This window comes from Lissotriton helveticus, chromosome 7 (genome assembly GCF_964261635.1).
Source record: "Lissotriton helveticus chromosome 7, aLisHel1.1, whole genome shotgun sequence".
Lineage (NCBI taxonomy): Eukaryota > Metazoa > Chordata > Amphibia > Caudata > Salamandridae > Lissotriton > Lissotriton helveticus.
In genome coordinates, this window is record NC_136068.1 from 1,674,747,956 (window position 1) to 1,674,762,220 (window position 14,265).

General features: G+C 45.6%; 1 protein-coding gene across 1 annotated transcript in view; it reads right to left on the minus strand.

Annotated features, from left to right (window-relative positions):
- Window positions 1-14,265, minus strand: part of LOC144767611 (putative methyltransferase DDB_G0268948) — a 342,613-nt gene that overhangs the window by 284,760 nt on the left and 43,588 nt on the right. The window contains exons 2-3 of the mRNA XM_078651014.1: window positions 7,361-7,471; window positions 1,200-1,357 (exon numbers count right to left, since the gene is read on the minus strand). Of these exons, the coding sequence (XP_078507140.1) occupies window positions 1,200-1,357; window positions 7,361-7,471 (269 nt within the window). The remainder of the gene's footprint in view (window positions 1-1,199; window positions 1,358-7,360; window positions 7,472-14,265) is intronic.

The window sequence follows — 14,265 nt, forward strand, 5'->3', positions numbered from 1 at the left end:
AATGAGGAACTTATTGTCTCTATAGTTCCAACTTATCACAATCTAGGGAAGGCAATTCACATTAGTTCCTTTCTTCCTCTTCTGCAGGAAAGACATTAACATCGACTTGAGCAGCTCTAATACAGCATCTAAGAGTGAAGAAAAAAACTATCTCCACTGGAGCTATCAATTCCACCTTAATTCCACTGTAATTTTAAAGAAATAACTACAGTTTCAAACGTCTTCATAACATTCCACACTAACCAAAGAAATTGACACTAAAGCAACACGTTTAAAAATATCAATATAGCTAACACGAGTGCCCATTGACCTACCTATTACAAAACAAACTTTCACCAGAAACCCACAATGAGACTCTGCTATTATGGTTGCAAGGGTGGAGTACTGGTAAGTAATGCAGTTCAATGACACTGTATTTCATTTGCATTAGACAATGTTACAGGTCAACATTTTTTAGAGTTACAAGTCATCCACAATGATTTCTTCATATTTTTCACTTGAATTAATTGACAACCACCACGTCAAAATAGGCATTAAATCAATTCACTCCTATGAGAAAAGTGAATACTTTTCCGAAGTATACATTGTTAGGGAGTGAGAAATAAATGGGGAAATCACATTTCAAGAAGTTTTCAAAGTTTCCCCATTTTCATGTTCCCCCCTGCCAAATTGCAAAGGTTTTAGGGCAGACTGGACAGCTTTTTTATCACTAGTGTGGCCATGGTTAAAATATCAGTAAAATTGTAAACAGTTTTTTCAATGTATTGTCCATAAAAGAACCCTATTTCTGCAACTTTTAGTGGAAGTTGCAAACATACCTGTTGTTCTCTGGCCACTATTCCTCATGGTACTCCTTGAAGAGTACCTCTGTTTTCTAGCCACTTGATCAAATCCAGACATAAAGACACTGTACGGCCAGAGTGTCACAAACAATAGTAAATTAGAACACATTATACATTTATGCTCATACTGGTAAAATATATTTTACAAACATTCTCAAACTGTAGAAGATATATTCTTATAGATTTCAAAAAGCTATTCTGGTGCTACTTTGGGACTATCAGAAATGTCTTTATTGTGCTCCATGCTCTACCTCCTCTGCAGATGTGACTGTGTAATGTTGGAGTTATGTGACTCTGAAATGTACGGAACAACCTGCACCTGCTATGAAACTCTAGTAAAAGTTGAAGCTAACTTACCGGTAGGACACATTGGAGGGTGAGCCAACACTCTTGGCCTCTTGGATCTGAGCCTCACTGATGTCGATCCCAACCACCTTCTGAAAACGAGGAGCCAAGAAACGAGTGCTGTCCCCTGTTCCACAGCCAACATCGACTGCAAGCTCATAGGGATTCTTCTGTTTGAAAAAAAGGTTTCAGCAAGATTATTAGAGACAGGCTTTTCCTTGTGATGTCCTTGTAATATACATGGCATTATATGGAGGTCTGGTACTAATATCTTACTTTATATTTCAAAATAACCTGAGAAATTCAAGACAAAAAACAAAGCTTAAAGTGACGTTATAGTTAGGTGAAAATGCCAGATAAAAATATAATTCAAAAATCAAAAACACACAGAAATTCACCAGTTATTATTTACTTACCTACTTATAACCTGTGCCCCAACCATGAACTACCTATGATCTCCAAATTACTTCACACATTACATGTTAAATGACAACAATGGTGACATCACTGATAATATCTCACATGACATCATTGATGGCATCCCTGATCACATCACTGCTGACATCATATGTGGTGGGCACTTAAGCAACCAGTCAAATTTCAAGAGCAAGCAGTACTTCATCAAATAAGTAGATACTGAGTTCAACTAGTTTGTGTTGCAGATGTACATTTCCAATAGATTGTACCCTAATTCAATGGCCTCTTACCAAACATATAGTAGAAAAAATGAAGCTTCTCCTTGAAATACATATTTCTCATCTGGATTTTGTTAAACAACATTAAAGAGTTGTCATGAAGTACTATAGGCAATTTCAATATTAACTTAGGAATTTTTATCTCAAATATTCACTGAAAATGTTGTGATATGGTACATTGTTTTTTTTAATGTATAATCTATGGGTGACTCACAGAGGGTTCATGTCATAGTATGGTTGCAAGCCATGTTTAAATGGTGCACACCATTCTGCTCTTTTCAATAATATGTGCAGAGTAGTTTTACATTCTAAAGAGGATTGCCCTAGGGTTTGGTAGTTCATGCCTTACAATTGGCTGATTAGTACAAGTGAAGACAATATTTCCAAATGGATCTATGTGTACCTTGCTTAATACCATCAAGCTTCAAAAGCTTCTAGCAAACTTTCATATCTATTGGATGATGTAATCTATGAAGTGATCAGTGATGTCATGCACATTGTCATTTGAGCTGCCATTAGTAAAGTCATAAATGTTGTAATTTAACATTTCATGATTGATGTAATATGTGAGCTCATAAGCAGTGCATGTTGGGGCTGCAAGTTGTTGTCAGGTTTGTGAGCTATAAAGCAGGCATCTAAACTCCAAAGGACCACCTCTCACTTTCTTTTTACAATTGTTTTACAATACTGTGGTATCCTCACCCGCGGTATAGAAAAACCACAAAAACTTCACTTATTGAATCTTGTGCTGTCTTGGGGTACAACAACTGTTGTGGTAGGCCAGCACTACTTCACATGGGTTCTTGCTGGGTTACACAGGAGGACATGTGGCATAAAAACCATATTGTTTAACTTTTGAGCCAGCGAGGCCCCTCTGTGTACCGCAGAAGTGCCAGGGGATCAGAGTACTGCTATACTGTCTCTTTATATGTTATTTTAGTTTAGCTTTAGAAACACGTTAACTATGTCCTTAAATGGTGGCACATTCTGTTCATCCCATGACCAGCCAATCATCTCACTTGGTTCTGTGAGACGGTAACAGTCTCATGAGACTGAACCAGTCTCATGATACTGAAACATTCAATGGGAAAAAAGCCCTCTCAGCCAATTAGAACTCATTAATTTTTATAACTTACAGTACCATGGGACCAACTGTCCAGATATAAATATAATTCCTATGCAAAGCCCAAAAAGCCAAATCTTTAAAAGAATTCAAACAAGCTTTCCAAGTAAAGTTAAACCTATTAGCCACATTTGGTATAATTTTTGGCTAGCCATTCTGCTTATTGGTGGGTGTTTCTGAGTGCTCCCCTGAACATCCCCATTGTGATGTTGGCAACACCCACTAAAGAGTGCTTCTGCCCTGCATAAGAAGATTTTTACTTTGCTCTCACACCGAGAGCAAATATGTTTTACTGCACACACTCACAGACAGGGAAGAAAAAACATTTGCTCCTGCCCACCAAGCCAAACTTATAGCTGTACTGCGGCTCAGAGAGGGGGGGATCTCATGCCTCCCTCTCCTCAATTACCATATCGGTCGCATTGCATTGAAAGTAGGCACAGTCTCTGACCTGAGCTTGCTGTTGCTGTTCTACTTGTTCTGTTTGCCTGCTCTAGCTTGCTCCTCCCCCAGGCTAGTCCTCACCCCAGCTGTGACGCTGCAATCTGCCCTGCGCTTACATAATGATGCAAATAGATACATTAAGGTGCGATTACCTGCACATTAATGTTACTACTTTTATTATTATTTACACAGCCTCCTCCCCCCCTCGTGGTGTGTGTTTGCAGGGCCTTCAATCTATCAGCACACAAAAGCCCTTCAAACGTCGTCCCTGTTTAGGACTCATGCCCCGTGTGTGTCCAGTCCTCCAGTGGGTTTGGGGACTGGTTCTCTGGAGGAGACTCGCAATTCACGCTTGAAGCAACTCTGTCACCGAGCATGAAAGAAAAGACTCCTCTCCTTCACTCGTATCTCGCTGGTCGTGCTCAAAGGCCCGCCTGAGAGGAAAGGAGACAAACGGCTGTGCTCGGCCACTGGAGGTCACTGGCAAAACAATGGCACCATATCTGGAGCTGCGGAAGGAGGCTGGATCTGACTGCTGTATAGTGTACAATGCTTGTGCTGCTGCCCATGCCAGCATATACCTTAGCCTTCTCGTGACACGTGTCTTCCAAAACACCATAGAGCTGCAAGCGAAGGAGGAAAGTGATTAGTGCTGCCACCTGACTGGTTTTCTACGGCCCCGCCAGCATTTTGATGTCTTGCCGGTAAAAAAAATAAGCAAAATCACAAATAGCTGGTATTTTACCTCTTATCTGTACATACTTCAAACACAAATAGGAAGTACTTTTAAATATGTTTGGGAGCTGTGTTAAGCATCCCTGGCTAATAATTAAAGGAAACAAAAGCAGACATTAATATTACACATAAATATATTTTATTTAATTTAAAGTCCTATTTATTATCATGCCTGCAACTTTGCACACACTTAAAATAACAACAAATGGCCAGTATTTTTTTTCTCGAAAACTTAAGATGGAAATCCTAGTAGTGGTGTAAACCTATTGGTACCGCCTTAACACCCTCCCGGGTAATAAGCTACACTATATGAATCTTCTACTTATATGTCTGCACGGTGCTCACAAGCACCTACTTTGCTTTGTTTAATCCTCAGAGAGGGTGGTGATTCGGTTGCTGTGTTTCGTATGGCTTGGTGAAATGGCTTTTAGACAGTGAAGGTGGGTGCATTTTTTTGAAGTACTGCTCCGTGGCCCCTTGACGTCATTCATATTATAGCTGCACTCCTATCCAAAATAAATACCCTAGGTTTATTAAAGCCCCCCTTTCACTGGAAATACTGAAGTGCTTGCACTTACTATTCCATAATATTTGTTACAACGAGTACTGGTTCTCTCCAATTAAAAGTATTGCTCCAGCGCTGAGCCTTGCAGGTATACTTTCTTTCAATTTTAAGGAGAGCAGGTACTTGACAATACCAACCCAGTCTAAATACTGACTTAAACTGCTTCTTGTCATGGGAACTATTCCTGCGTAAATGGGTTGACTAAACAATGTCTATCTTCATTCATTTTTGCGGCTTCAGCGCTCCATTAATGCTCTCAGCCTGCCCTAGCTCACCTGTGCAGCATTTCTAAATGTAGCAGGCTGTACACTTGTGCCAGTCGTGCACCACACCAAAATAAAGCCACCACCATCACTCTCCTGGCCAGGCAAGCCCTACCGGGGCCCATCTAGCAGTGCCTCCGAGCTAGAGCTGTGACAGGCCATACTTCAACAACAGTTAAGGCAAGCGCTGCTACTTAGATACAACAACTGCAAAACACAAATAGCTGAAAAAAACGTTCTGAAATTTGTCATACCCTTTAACATGTCTGGCCATTTAAAGAGAAGATACATTGCATTTTGTAGATTATAATTTGGTGGAGATTCTGTTGTTGAGTGAATAATTCTAGTTCTTGTGCAATAGTTTATATGTGAAATGTGTGTGCTACGGGTGAAACTTCAGAGTGTTACAGAGGGAGTGGGAGAAAAAAAAACAGAGGAAAGGTGGACTTCAAATAACTGTTGATGATGCAGGAGGCATCCAAGGAGGGAATAGGAGAGAAGTAAGGCGAATGTTGTATCTTTTTTGCTTTTTATACCTCTAGAGCTACACTTGGGCTGCCTCAGTATGCCAATGGAGAATAGGAAGAAAACAGAATGTAGTGCAATGTGGAATACTGTGTGATGCTCTTGTTACCCTAAGACCACTTCAAAGTACTAACCAGTAATAGGAGAAAAAAATGAACTACTCTGGTTTGGACCGTAGATCGATAAATGGCTGGCTTAGACAGAGTAGTGATGCTAGGGAACTTGTGTGAATTGGATGCTGTGGTTTAAACAAAACTGCTATCTCAAATTCACTCCAGTTTGTTTATCAGTTAGAATCTTCCAATACAGCGGCGGGCCAAAAACCAGGGCCGGAGTTCCAGGCAAGTGACTATGCTTATTGCTCAGGAAGGGTTTCTTTGGTGGAAATAACTGGGTCGTGAGCAGCAATGTGAACATGTGTGGAGAGAGTGTGTGCAAACTAACCTACTCTCTGTCACCACTGGAGCATGCAGTCAGGAAGACGCCACCATCGTCAAACTTGACCCTGGCCTTCTTGCGCATAACCATGGGCGGCTTCTGCTCCATCTCAGTGCCGATCCAGCGCTGGAGCTGCTCATTGCTCTTCTGCTTTGCGTCCGCCAATACCCTGCTCTAGGGGACCCTCTGTGCTCACCCCCAGCCAGAGGGGAGGGAAGAGACTATCCGCCCGCACAGCACCAGGTCCAGCACTAGCACACGCACATCGGCATGCGTAGAGATGGTCCTGCAGGCCTCAGAGCGGACGGTGGCGTGTGAGCCCCAAACTCACAAACACTAAACGCTAGCAGAGGGCCCTGGGAATGCGCTAAGCTCATTAACCTATAGGCGTGAGATTTTAGCCAGGTAACTGCTCTGGCCGTAATTTGAGAGCAATTACGCACGCCAGACTGGTCAGAGTAGAGGTTCAAACAGCCAACGTCTTGTTGGAGTCGAAGAAATGTTAAGATACATGCACATGTTTCTATTAGCATTTGCCTGACCTTTACATGGCGACTGCTTATGACACGGTCTAAGGCTGCTCCGAGTTGTATATGAAGAGTCTGCGCCGCCTTTGAGCCGGGATTATAAAAAAGACAACATGTAAAGCTTGAGACCTTGTCAGAGCTCATACTATACAACTTACTAACTCTAACAAGCATGTGAGAAGGCACGGACTGCGGGAGAGGGTGGGGGGGGGCTACTGGAATAAAATAGTGTTGGACAACAGGCAGAGTAAAGGGGCCAATAGCCATGGAAGGACACAAATGACGACATAGTAATCATGATGAGGGACTAAGAAGCCTAAAACCAATCGGAAGGCAGCAGTTAACACAAAAGTAAATGAAAAACATGGGCGGAGTGTTGGTGGAGCTTACACAAAGCTTCCACACTATAGTGTATAGTGCATGCCTCGCAAAGTGATGGTAGCGCATTCGCACTGCAACACCAAGCGAGACCTGACAAGGAGATGTTGGACAGAGCGCTGAAACGTTTCACACACTTACCCCCAGTCACAGATCTGGGTTGAATCCAAGGGCTAGTTGGCTGGCCTTTTGTTCAGAAGACTCAGAGATTGAACAGGCTTCCTTCATCTTGAGCAAAGCATCTGGACTCTGCCAGTTGTGAGTCCCACCCTCCCAAGTGGTGTTACCCAAGCCATGGACCCTTGGAAGTTGGCCTGGACGTGCTATGCTAGCCCAACTGTGATCCCAGCAAAACCGATGCATCACAATGCATCATCTCCCAGAAACTCCTCATCAGAGCCACAGCACAAAGCATCATCTCACCAAACTCCACAGCAGGACCAATGACAATGCCCTCACACATAACCATGTTCCTCTTACCTTCTTTTCTAGGTAGGAGAGGATAAGCCCCTGCACCTCGCTAGGCTCACGGATCATGTATTTCCGATACAGTGACGCATGTTCCTTCCTTTCGTAGAATCGAAAAGTCATCTGGAGATGCAAAAACACAAGAAACAAAATGAAAAGAACATAAGGATTATAAAAATAAAAGATACAGTGAACAACAATGCCATAATCTACTAAACTGGGTTCCCCTCCCCTTAGAACGAAAACCATGTATTAGTGCAAATTCATAATTGCTGCAATATCATTATGAATGTGAAAAATCACCCTAGTTGCAGCATCAACAGTACTGTGGAAATTCAATTAGTGTAAAACATATTCTGGTATAAAATCAGTTTTAGGTGTCAAATCATATTTTGATATCAATTCAATAGGACCATTTTCGATCAAACGGACATTCAGATTTTGGTACCAAAATGTTCTTAGGTGCATTGTTAATGGAAAGTTGCAACACATTTAGGTAAAAGAAAAGTACACATTTAGAAGAAGTGAGTCACATTTCAGTGCACAAAGACTGTTAGTTTCAAAACTGATGTAAAACCAGCAGGATTACAGTATATCATATAGTCACAAAGTTAGTCACATACAGATCAGATTAATGTGGGCAGTGCAGCTGTGTGTGTCAATTATCCATGACTGGGCTGGGGTATTCTTTCATTGTCAAAGACTGACAGATTATCATCTCGAAGAAGGAGTATCCTCTGCCTTATACACATCTAAACTGCAGTGTGGTCTAACTGTTTTAGGGAATCCTGGGCCAGGCATGTGCACAACAAGAAACATCTATATTCAAATAGATTCGGAGTCAAACTCATGTCACACTTCACATTTATGCAGCCATCCCCCTATGTCACTCACATTCAGCCTGCTCCTCGATAAATAGATGTTAGACTTGGCATCTTTTCGTATGTTCCCCATGCCTTTTTGCTTTCTGACCTCCCGGTTTTGACTCTGTTTTTGCTGGCTTACAGCCAGATTCATCAATGCAACATTCTCGAATTACAAATTGCGATATTTACCGAATCGCAATTTAGAATTCGCAGAATGGCATTCATGAAGAAAAGTGCGAAAAAAATGCGAATCGCAATCGGCCGCAATTACCGATTGCGATTTAGCCCCAATCGCATTTTAATCGCAGAATCGGCCGATTTCTTGGTTAAAATTGCGATTTCGCAATTACCGAAATCGCTATTTGCGATCTCGCTAACTGCAAGATCGCAAAAACGGGAAGTCGCATTTCGAGCCCAATGATGATATCACAACCAGGAAGTAGGCTGTTCCCTCCCACATTCAGACCACTGAGCCTGAAAGTGGAAGCAGGACTGGGAAGAGCTCCACAACAGTGAACTTGCAGCACCACAGCAGGACCTCCACAACCTCCAAAATGTCACAAGAAGCAGCAGGGAGCAGTGGCCATGAGAGGAAGAGGAATATTAAGTTCTCTGAGCAAGAACTCGAGTTCCTAATTGAGGGGGTCTGTAAGGACCATGCACACCTGTTTGGCAAGGACTCCAGGAGGGTGCCAGAGGCTGACAAGCGCCGCATCTGGCTGCGCATCTGCGCCAAGGTAAATTCTGTTTGGGTGACCCAGCGGTCAATCGACGAGTTGAAAAAGAGGTGGTACGACCTCAGAGATCGTGCCAAAGAGCGAATTGCGGAGAGGCTGGGGGAGCGACTTGCCACCGGTGGAGGAGACCCCACTGCCACACCCAACACCCCACTGGAGGACCTGGTGGAGGACACCCTGACTCCTGAAGCCTGCGTGGGGGTCACCCAGCTCGACTCGTCCCGACTCACCCAACAATCCCAAGGTAAGTGCCATGCGACTGCTAGCCCGTCCCCTAACAATGTCCATGACCCCTGAGCTAGCAATTTGTCAACCCCAGTAATGCAGGCCATGCACACCTGAAATGCCCTATTGCATTGTGGGAGTTTCAGTGTAATAAACATTCCCAGATAGCCCAACACAGGCAGACCTGTCAATTCAAAGTAATTCCAAAAGCCAGTCAGGGAAAGCAGGCCTGCATGCATGTAGGAACATCTCCTGTGCAAGCTACATATCATTAATCATACACCCCTTTACATCACAGGTGCAGCAGAACAGGCCAGAACCGACAGCGAGGCCCTACATATTGATGAGTACCCGGAGGACACCGAGGGTGAGGGCCAACCTGAACCAGGACCATCTCAGCCACCTGCAGCAGTACCACCCCCCCATGTGGTCAGGGCCACCCCTGCAGCCACAGGTGCCCAGCAACCATCCCAACTGACACCCACGGCAGTGGTACAGGCCACACCACCAGCAGCCAGGAGGTAGACGAGGCGCACAGCCGCAGTCAGGTCGCAGTCCAGCGGACTGACGCGCCAGCAGCGTGACACCCCAACACACAGGGGCAGGGCTGTCCATGCACGGGATCCTGGCCTGGCATTTGAACGCAGCAAGCTTGCGGTACATATGACGCAGGCGTGTCACCTGGCTGCCATACATCTGCAGCACACTAATACCGCGCAGCATGTTGGACAGCTGACCGCAGCGGTGCGAGAAAATAACCAGATCCTGGTCTCCCAGCAGGACATCACCCGCCATCGCCACCGCCAGCTGCTGACCCGCCTGTCAGCCTACACCAGGTCAAATCATATTATTGGCAATGCAACATCTCAGCTTTCCTGCCAGTCCCTTGCAATGGAGGTACAAATGGTCCAGTGTTGCCAGGACGTTGCAAGGGCACTTGATCAGGTGACAGCAGCAGTGCTCAGTCTGCAGCCAACTGCCCATGGTGAACCAGGGGGTGGTGATGATGTCAGCGAGGGCACGTCAAGCCACAGCAGCATGTCCTTGCCGACGGTGACTGAACGCCGCCGCAGCAGCAGGCCCACTGCAGCATCACGGGCCAACACTGCAAATGAGGACAGCGAGAGGCGACTGGGTGCGTCTGGACGGAGGCGCCAATGACACTTTTCTCTCTGCCTAGAGGGCCATGCAGCCCTCTACCCCTGCATGGGGACGTCTGAGGCAATACTGTTCCCATGTGCACTCATGGACAAAAAAAGCCACATTATTGTAAATGAACAATAATAATTTATGGTTTAACGTTAATCCGACTCATGTCATTATTATATTTGTCATGCATGAGTGCAGTGTTGTGTGAGGGGAGTGGGTGGACTAGAAACAGTTATTTGAGATGTGGTTGCGGCGTCTGTGTCCTTCAGCTGGATTTTCCCCGCGTGCATGACGCGCATGTGCAGGTGGGCGGTTGTCCCCTTCCGATTCACTGCCAGATAGCTCAACAGGTATCCTGTGCTTGGTAGCAATGTTGTGGAGTATTGCACACACGGCAGCAATGCGGCAGCAGACCTCAGGCTCGTATTTGAGGGCCCCACCAGTCTTATGCAGTATGCGGAAGCGGCTCTTCAAAAGCCCAAGTGTCCTCTCAATGCAATTCCTAGTGCGGATGTGTGCTGCATTGTAACGTCGTTGCTGTGGTGTTGCAGGGTTGAGGTAAGGGGTGAGGAGGTACTCACGGAGACCGTAGGCGCTGTCACCTGAATGAAAGGAGCAGAGGGTGAGTGCATATTCTGCGCAGCTACATGATCATAGTGTACTATATGGGGGCATGTGTACTTACCTAGTAGGTTTCCTTCTCCAAAGTCTCCCCTGGCCAGTCGTGTGTGAATGCCGCTGTACCGGAATATGAAGGAGTCATGTGTGCTACCTCGGTATTGTGCCACTATGTCCGTGATGTAAGTCTTAGCGTTGCACACCATCTGGATATTGAGGGAGTGGTAGAACTTGTGGTTGCGGTACATGTATTCCGTTTGTGCTGGTGGGCAGATGTGGATGTGGGTACAGTCAATGCATCTGATTACATGTGGGAATTACGCAACGTTGTAAAAATGTAGCTTGGTCTCATTAAAGTCCTGTTGGGTGGTGGGGAATGAGATGTAGTGGTGTAGCCGGATCAGCAATGCCTCCAGAAAACTTAGGCAGCGGGACATGGTGCTCTGGGACATCCCCCCTGCAACAGCGACTATCCCCTGGAAGCTTCCGGAAGCCAGCAGGTGCAGGCAGCACAAGACCTGGACATGGGTGGGCACAGCATTGGTCCTCCTTGTTGGGTGCTGCATCAGGGGGTCTAGGTCCCGGATCAGCTTGATGATCATTGGCCCATTCAGGCGGTACTTAGAGTAAATTTGCTCCGCAGTTTGGCCCAGCAGGGTGACCCGCTGGCGGAATATTCGCTCCTGGATCCTGCGTCTGTTCCGTGCTGCAGCCTGGAGCCTTCGCCGCCTGACCACCATGTAGAGTCCTGGCATTGTGAGAGTCCTCAGGCTACTACTGTGTTTCCTTAAGTGTTATTGTTCAGGACTGCACCTGTGGATTTTGTTTTTTGTCCTTAAGGGTTACCACCTGCTTTTGGTTCTCCTTAAATTGCGCCTCGCAAATAGCGATTTTGAGCTTTTTCGCAAATTGCGAGTTGTCATGAATTGCGTTTGCGATTATTTAGCGAATATCGCAAAACAAATTGCAGAATCCATGGATTCTCGCTATTTCCGATTCGCTATAGGGGTTCCTCCTAAATTCTGCGATTTTCTTTGCGATTTCGCAGTTTTATTTTTGAGAATTCGCAATTTCTGTGTTTTTGACATGATGAATTGCTTTTCAGTAAATTGCGATCGCAATAGCTAATTCCCAGCTATTGCGATCGCAATTTTGCTTCATGAATCTGGCTGTTAGTGTCTCTGCTCACTTTTTCACTGCTGCTCCGTGCTAAAGTGCAATTGCTACTGTTATTATGGATTGGTGTTCCCATGATTGGCATATTTGATTTACTGGTAGGGCCCTAGTAAAGTGCACTAAGTGTGCCAGGACCTGTAAATCAAATGCCACGATTGGGTCTGCAGCACTGCTTGTGCCACCCACAGGAGGAGTCCCGAAAAGGTAACTCAGGCCTGTCTTTGCAGAGCCTGTGTGCAGTCTGGTACTGCCATGTTGACTTAACAAGTTCACCCACTTGCCAGGCCTTAACCTTCCCTTTTCTTACATGTTAGTCACCCCTAAGGTAGGCCCAAGGTACCCCTGTGGGCAGGCTGCTGTGTATGTGAAAGGTAGGACATGCCCTGTTGTGTGTGGCATGCCCTCATAGTGAAATACTGCCAATTTTGTTTTTCACTATTGCAAGGCTACCTGCTCCCATGAAATAGAATAGGGAGTTTGCTTAGAACATCAGATAACATAACTACGCATGGGAACAAGGTCGGAAAATAAAGTTTAGAACGCCTGAACTCAGAATGTTAAAATGCATTTTTTATTGAGGGTGATTTACATTCTGTGTTTGAAAATACCACTTTTAGAAAGTAGGTATTTTCTTGCTTAACCATCCAGTGTGCCTCTGATAGGATGTATATTAACTGTCTGGCTTTGGAGTGACAGGGGCTGGGGATGTACAGTGGGTCCAGAAGGTCTGGATGAGTCAGGGGTGTGCTGAACAGACCTGGACTGCATTTAGAGTAGCAGAGGAGATTTCCTTTCACCTGAATGGAGCTGGTCTGCCTTCCACAATGCTTTCTCCACCTCCTGCCAGGAAGCTGAGCCTGAGAGGACAGAAGTGGTTTGGACTAAGAACAGACACTGCCTGACTGACAGAAAAAGGGATTTTGATTAATAATATTTGGGCCTAGACCCCAACATTTTAGAACTCGCTGGAATCAAGTAACCTGCCATGAAGAAGATCAGGAAAAGCTGCCAGGAGGAGTACTGCCCCTCTGCTGTGTTGTTGCTTTGTTGGGTTGGCCTGCAATTGCTGCTTCTGCCTTGGGCAGTGAAAGTACTGGACTGAACTTTCTTTACTTGTTCTGAGTATCTCCAATGGCTTAAAATAGAGCTTGCTTCCTGTCCTGAAGTCTCAGGGACTGGAAAGACTACACCAACCTATGGGTACCACTTCTGGAACCGCCGTTTCAGTTGCCACTGAGAAGTGAATCACAACCGACTCCGTTGCTAGCTCTATATCCTGATGGCTCTGCAGAAGGCACCACCCACATCTTGTACAGCAAGCCCGGTCTCTCCGACGACGACGAACAAAACTGCCGCCATTGAGCCACTGTTTGCATCGTGAACTGGGGGTACCGCACTCTGCACCGCCTTGCTACACTCTGCCATCCTGTTCTCACCAAAACTGTCGCTGCTGCTGACCACATAATGGATGGGGGCACAGCTCGTAAGTTTCACGACCCACCACCTCGTCCCAAACAGACCGATGCCAGCTCCTGCTAACCGGCTATGTCGCTTGCACCACAACCTGCCAGCACCGCATAGAGCACCGCATCGCCCTGCACCATAAGTTCTGGTCTCACCAACGCCATCTGGACGATTTTCACTAAGCACTGCCTCCACAGCATTCAGAGGGGTATGTAACGTTTACAACGAAATTTTTACAACGCACTACCATTACAACGCAGGCATTACCACGCATACCATTACAACGCATTGCGCTGGGGGGCGCTCTAGGATAGGGGATACGTTTAATTTTCTATCCAACACCTTCCCTAGTGTCCACGGGGACTGGAGTTGGAATAGAAAATTATACTTACCACTATCCAGCACCTCAAAGCGCTATGCGTTGTAACGGTATTCGTTGTAAATACCGCATTGTAAAGGTATGCGTGGTAAAAGTATGCGTTGTAACGTCATACATCCTTGAGAGGGCACCGCACCCTGCACCTCTTCCATTTTGCAATGGTTGCCTAGTCCGGCTCGCACCAACGAGCCAGGCACAACAAGAAGATACTGTTACCGGGTCTGTCCATGCTTTCTCTGGCCCGTACCAACTTGGTTGGCTGGAACTGTTTGACTCTGTTGTTTTCAGCATCGCAGTAGCCCC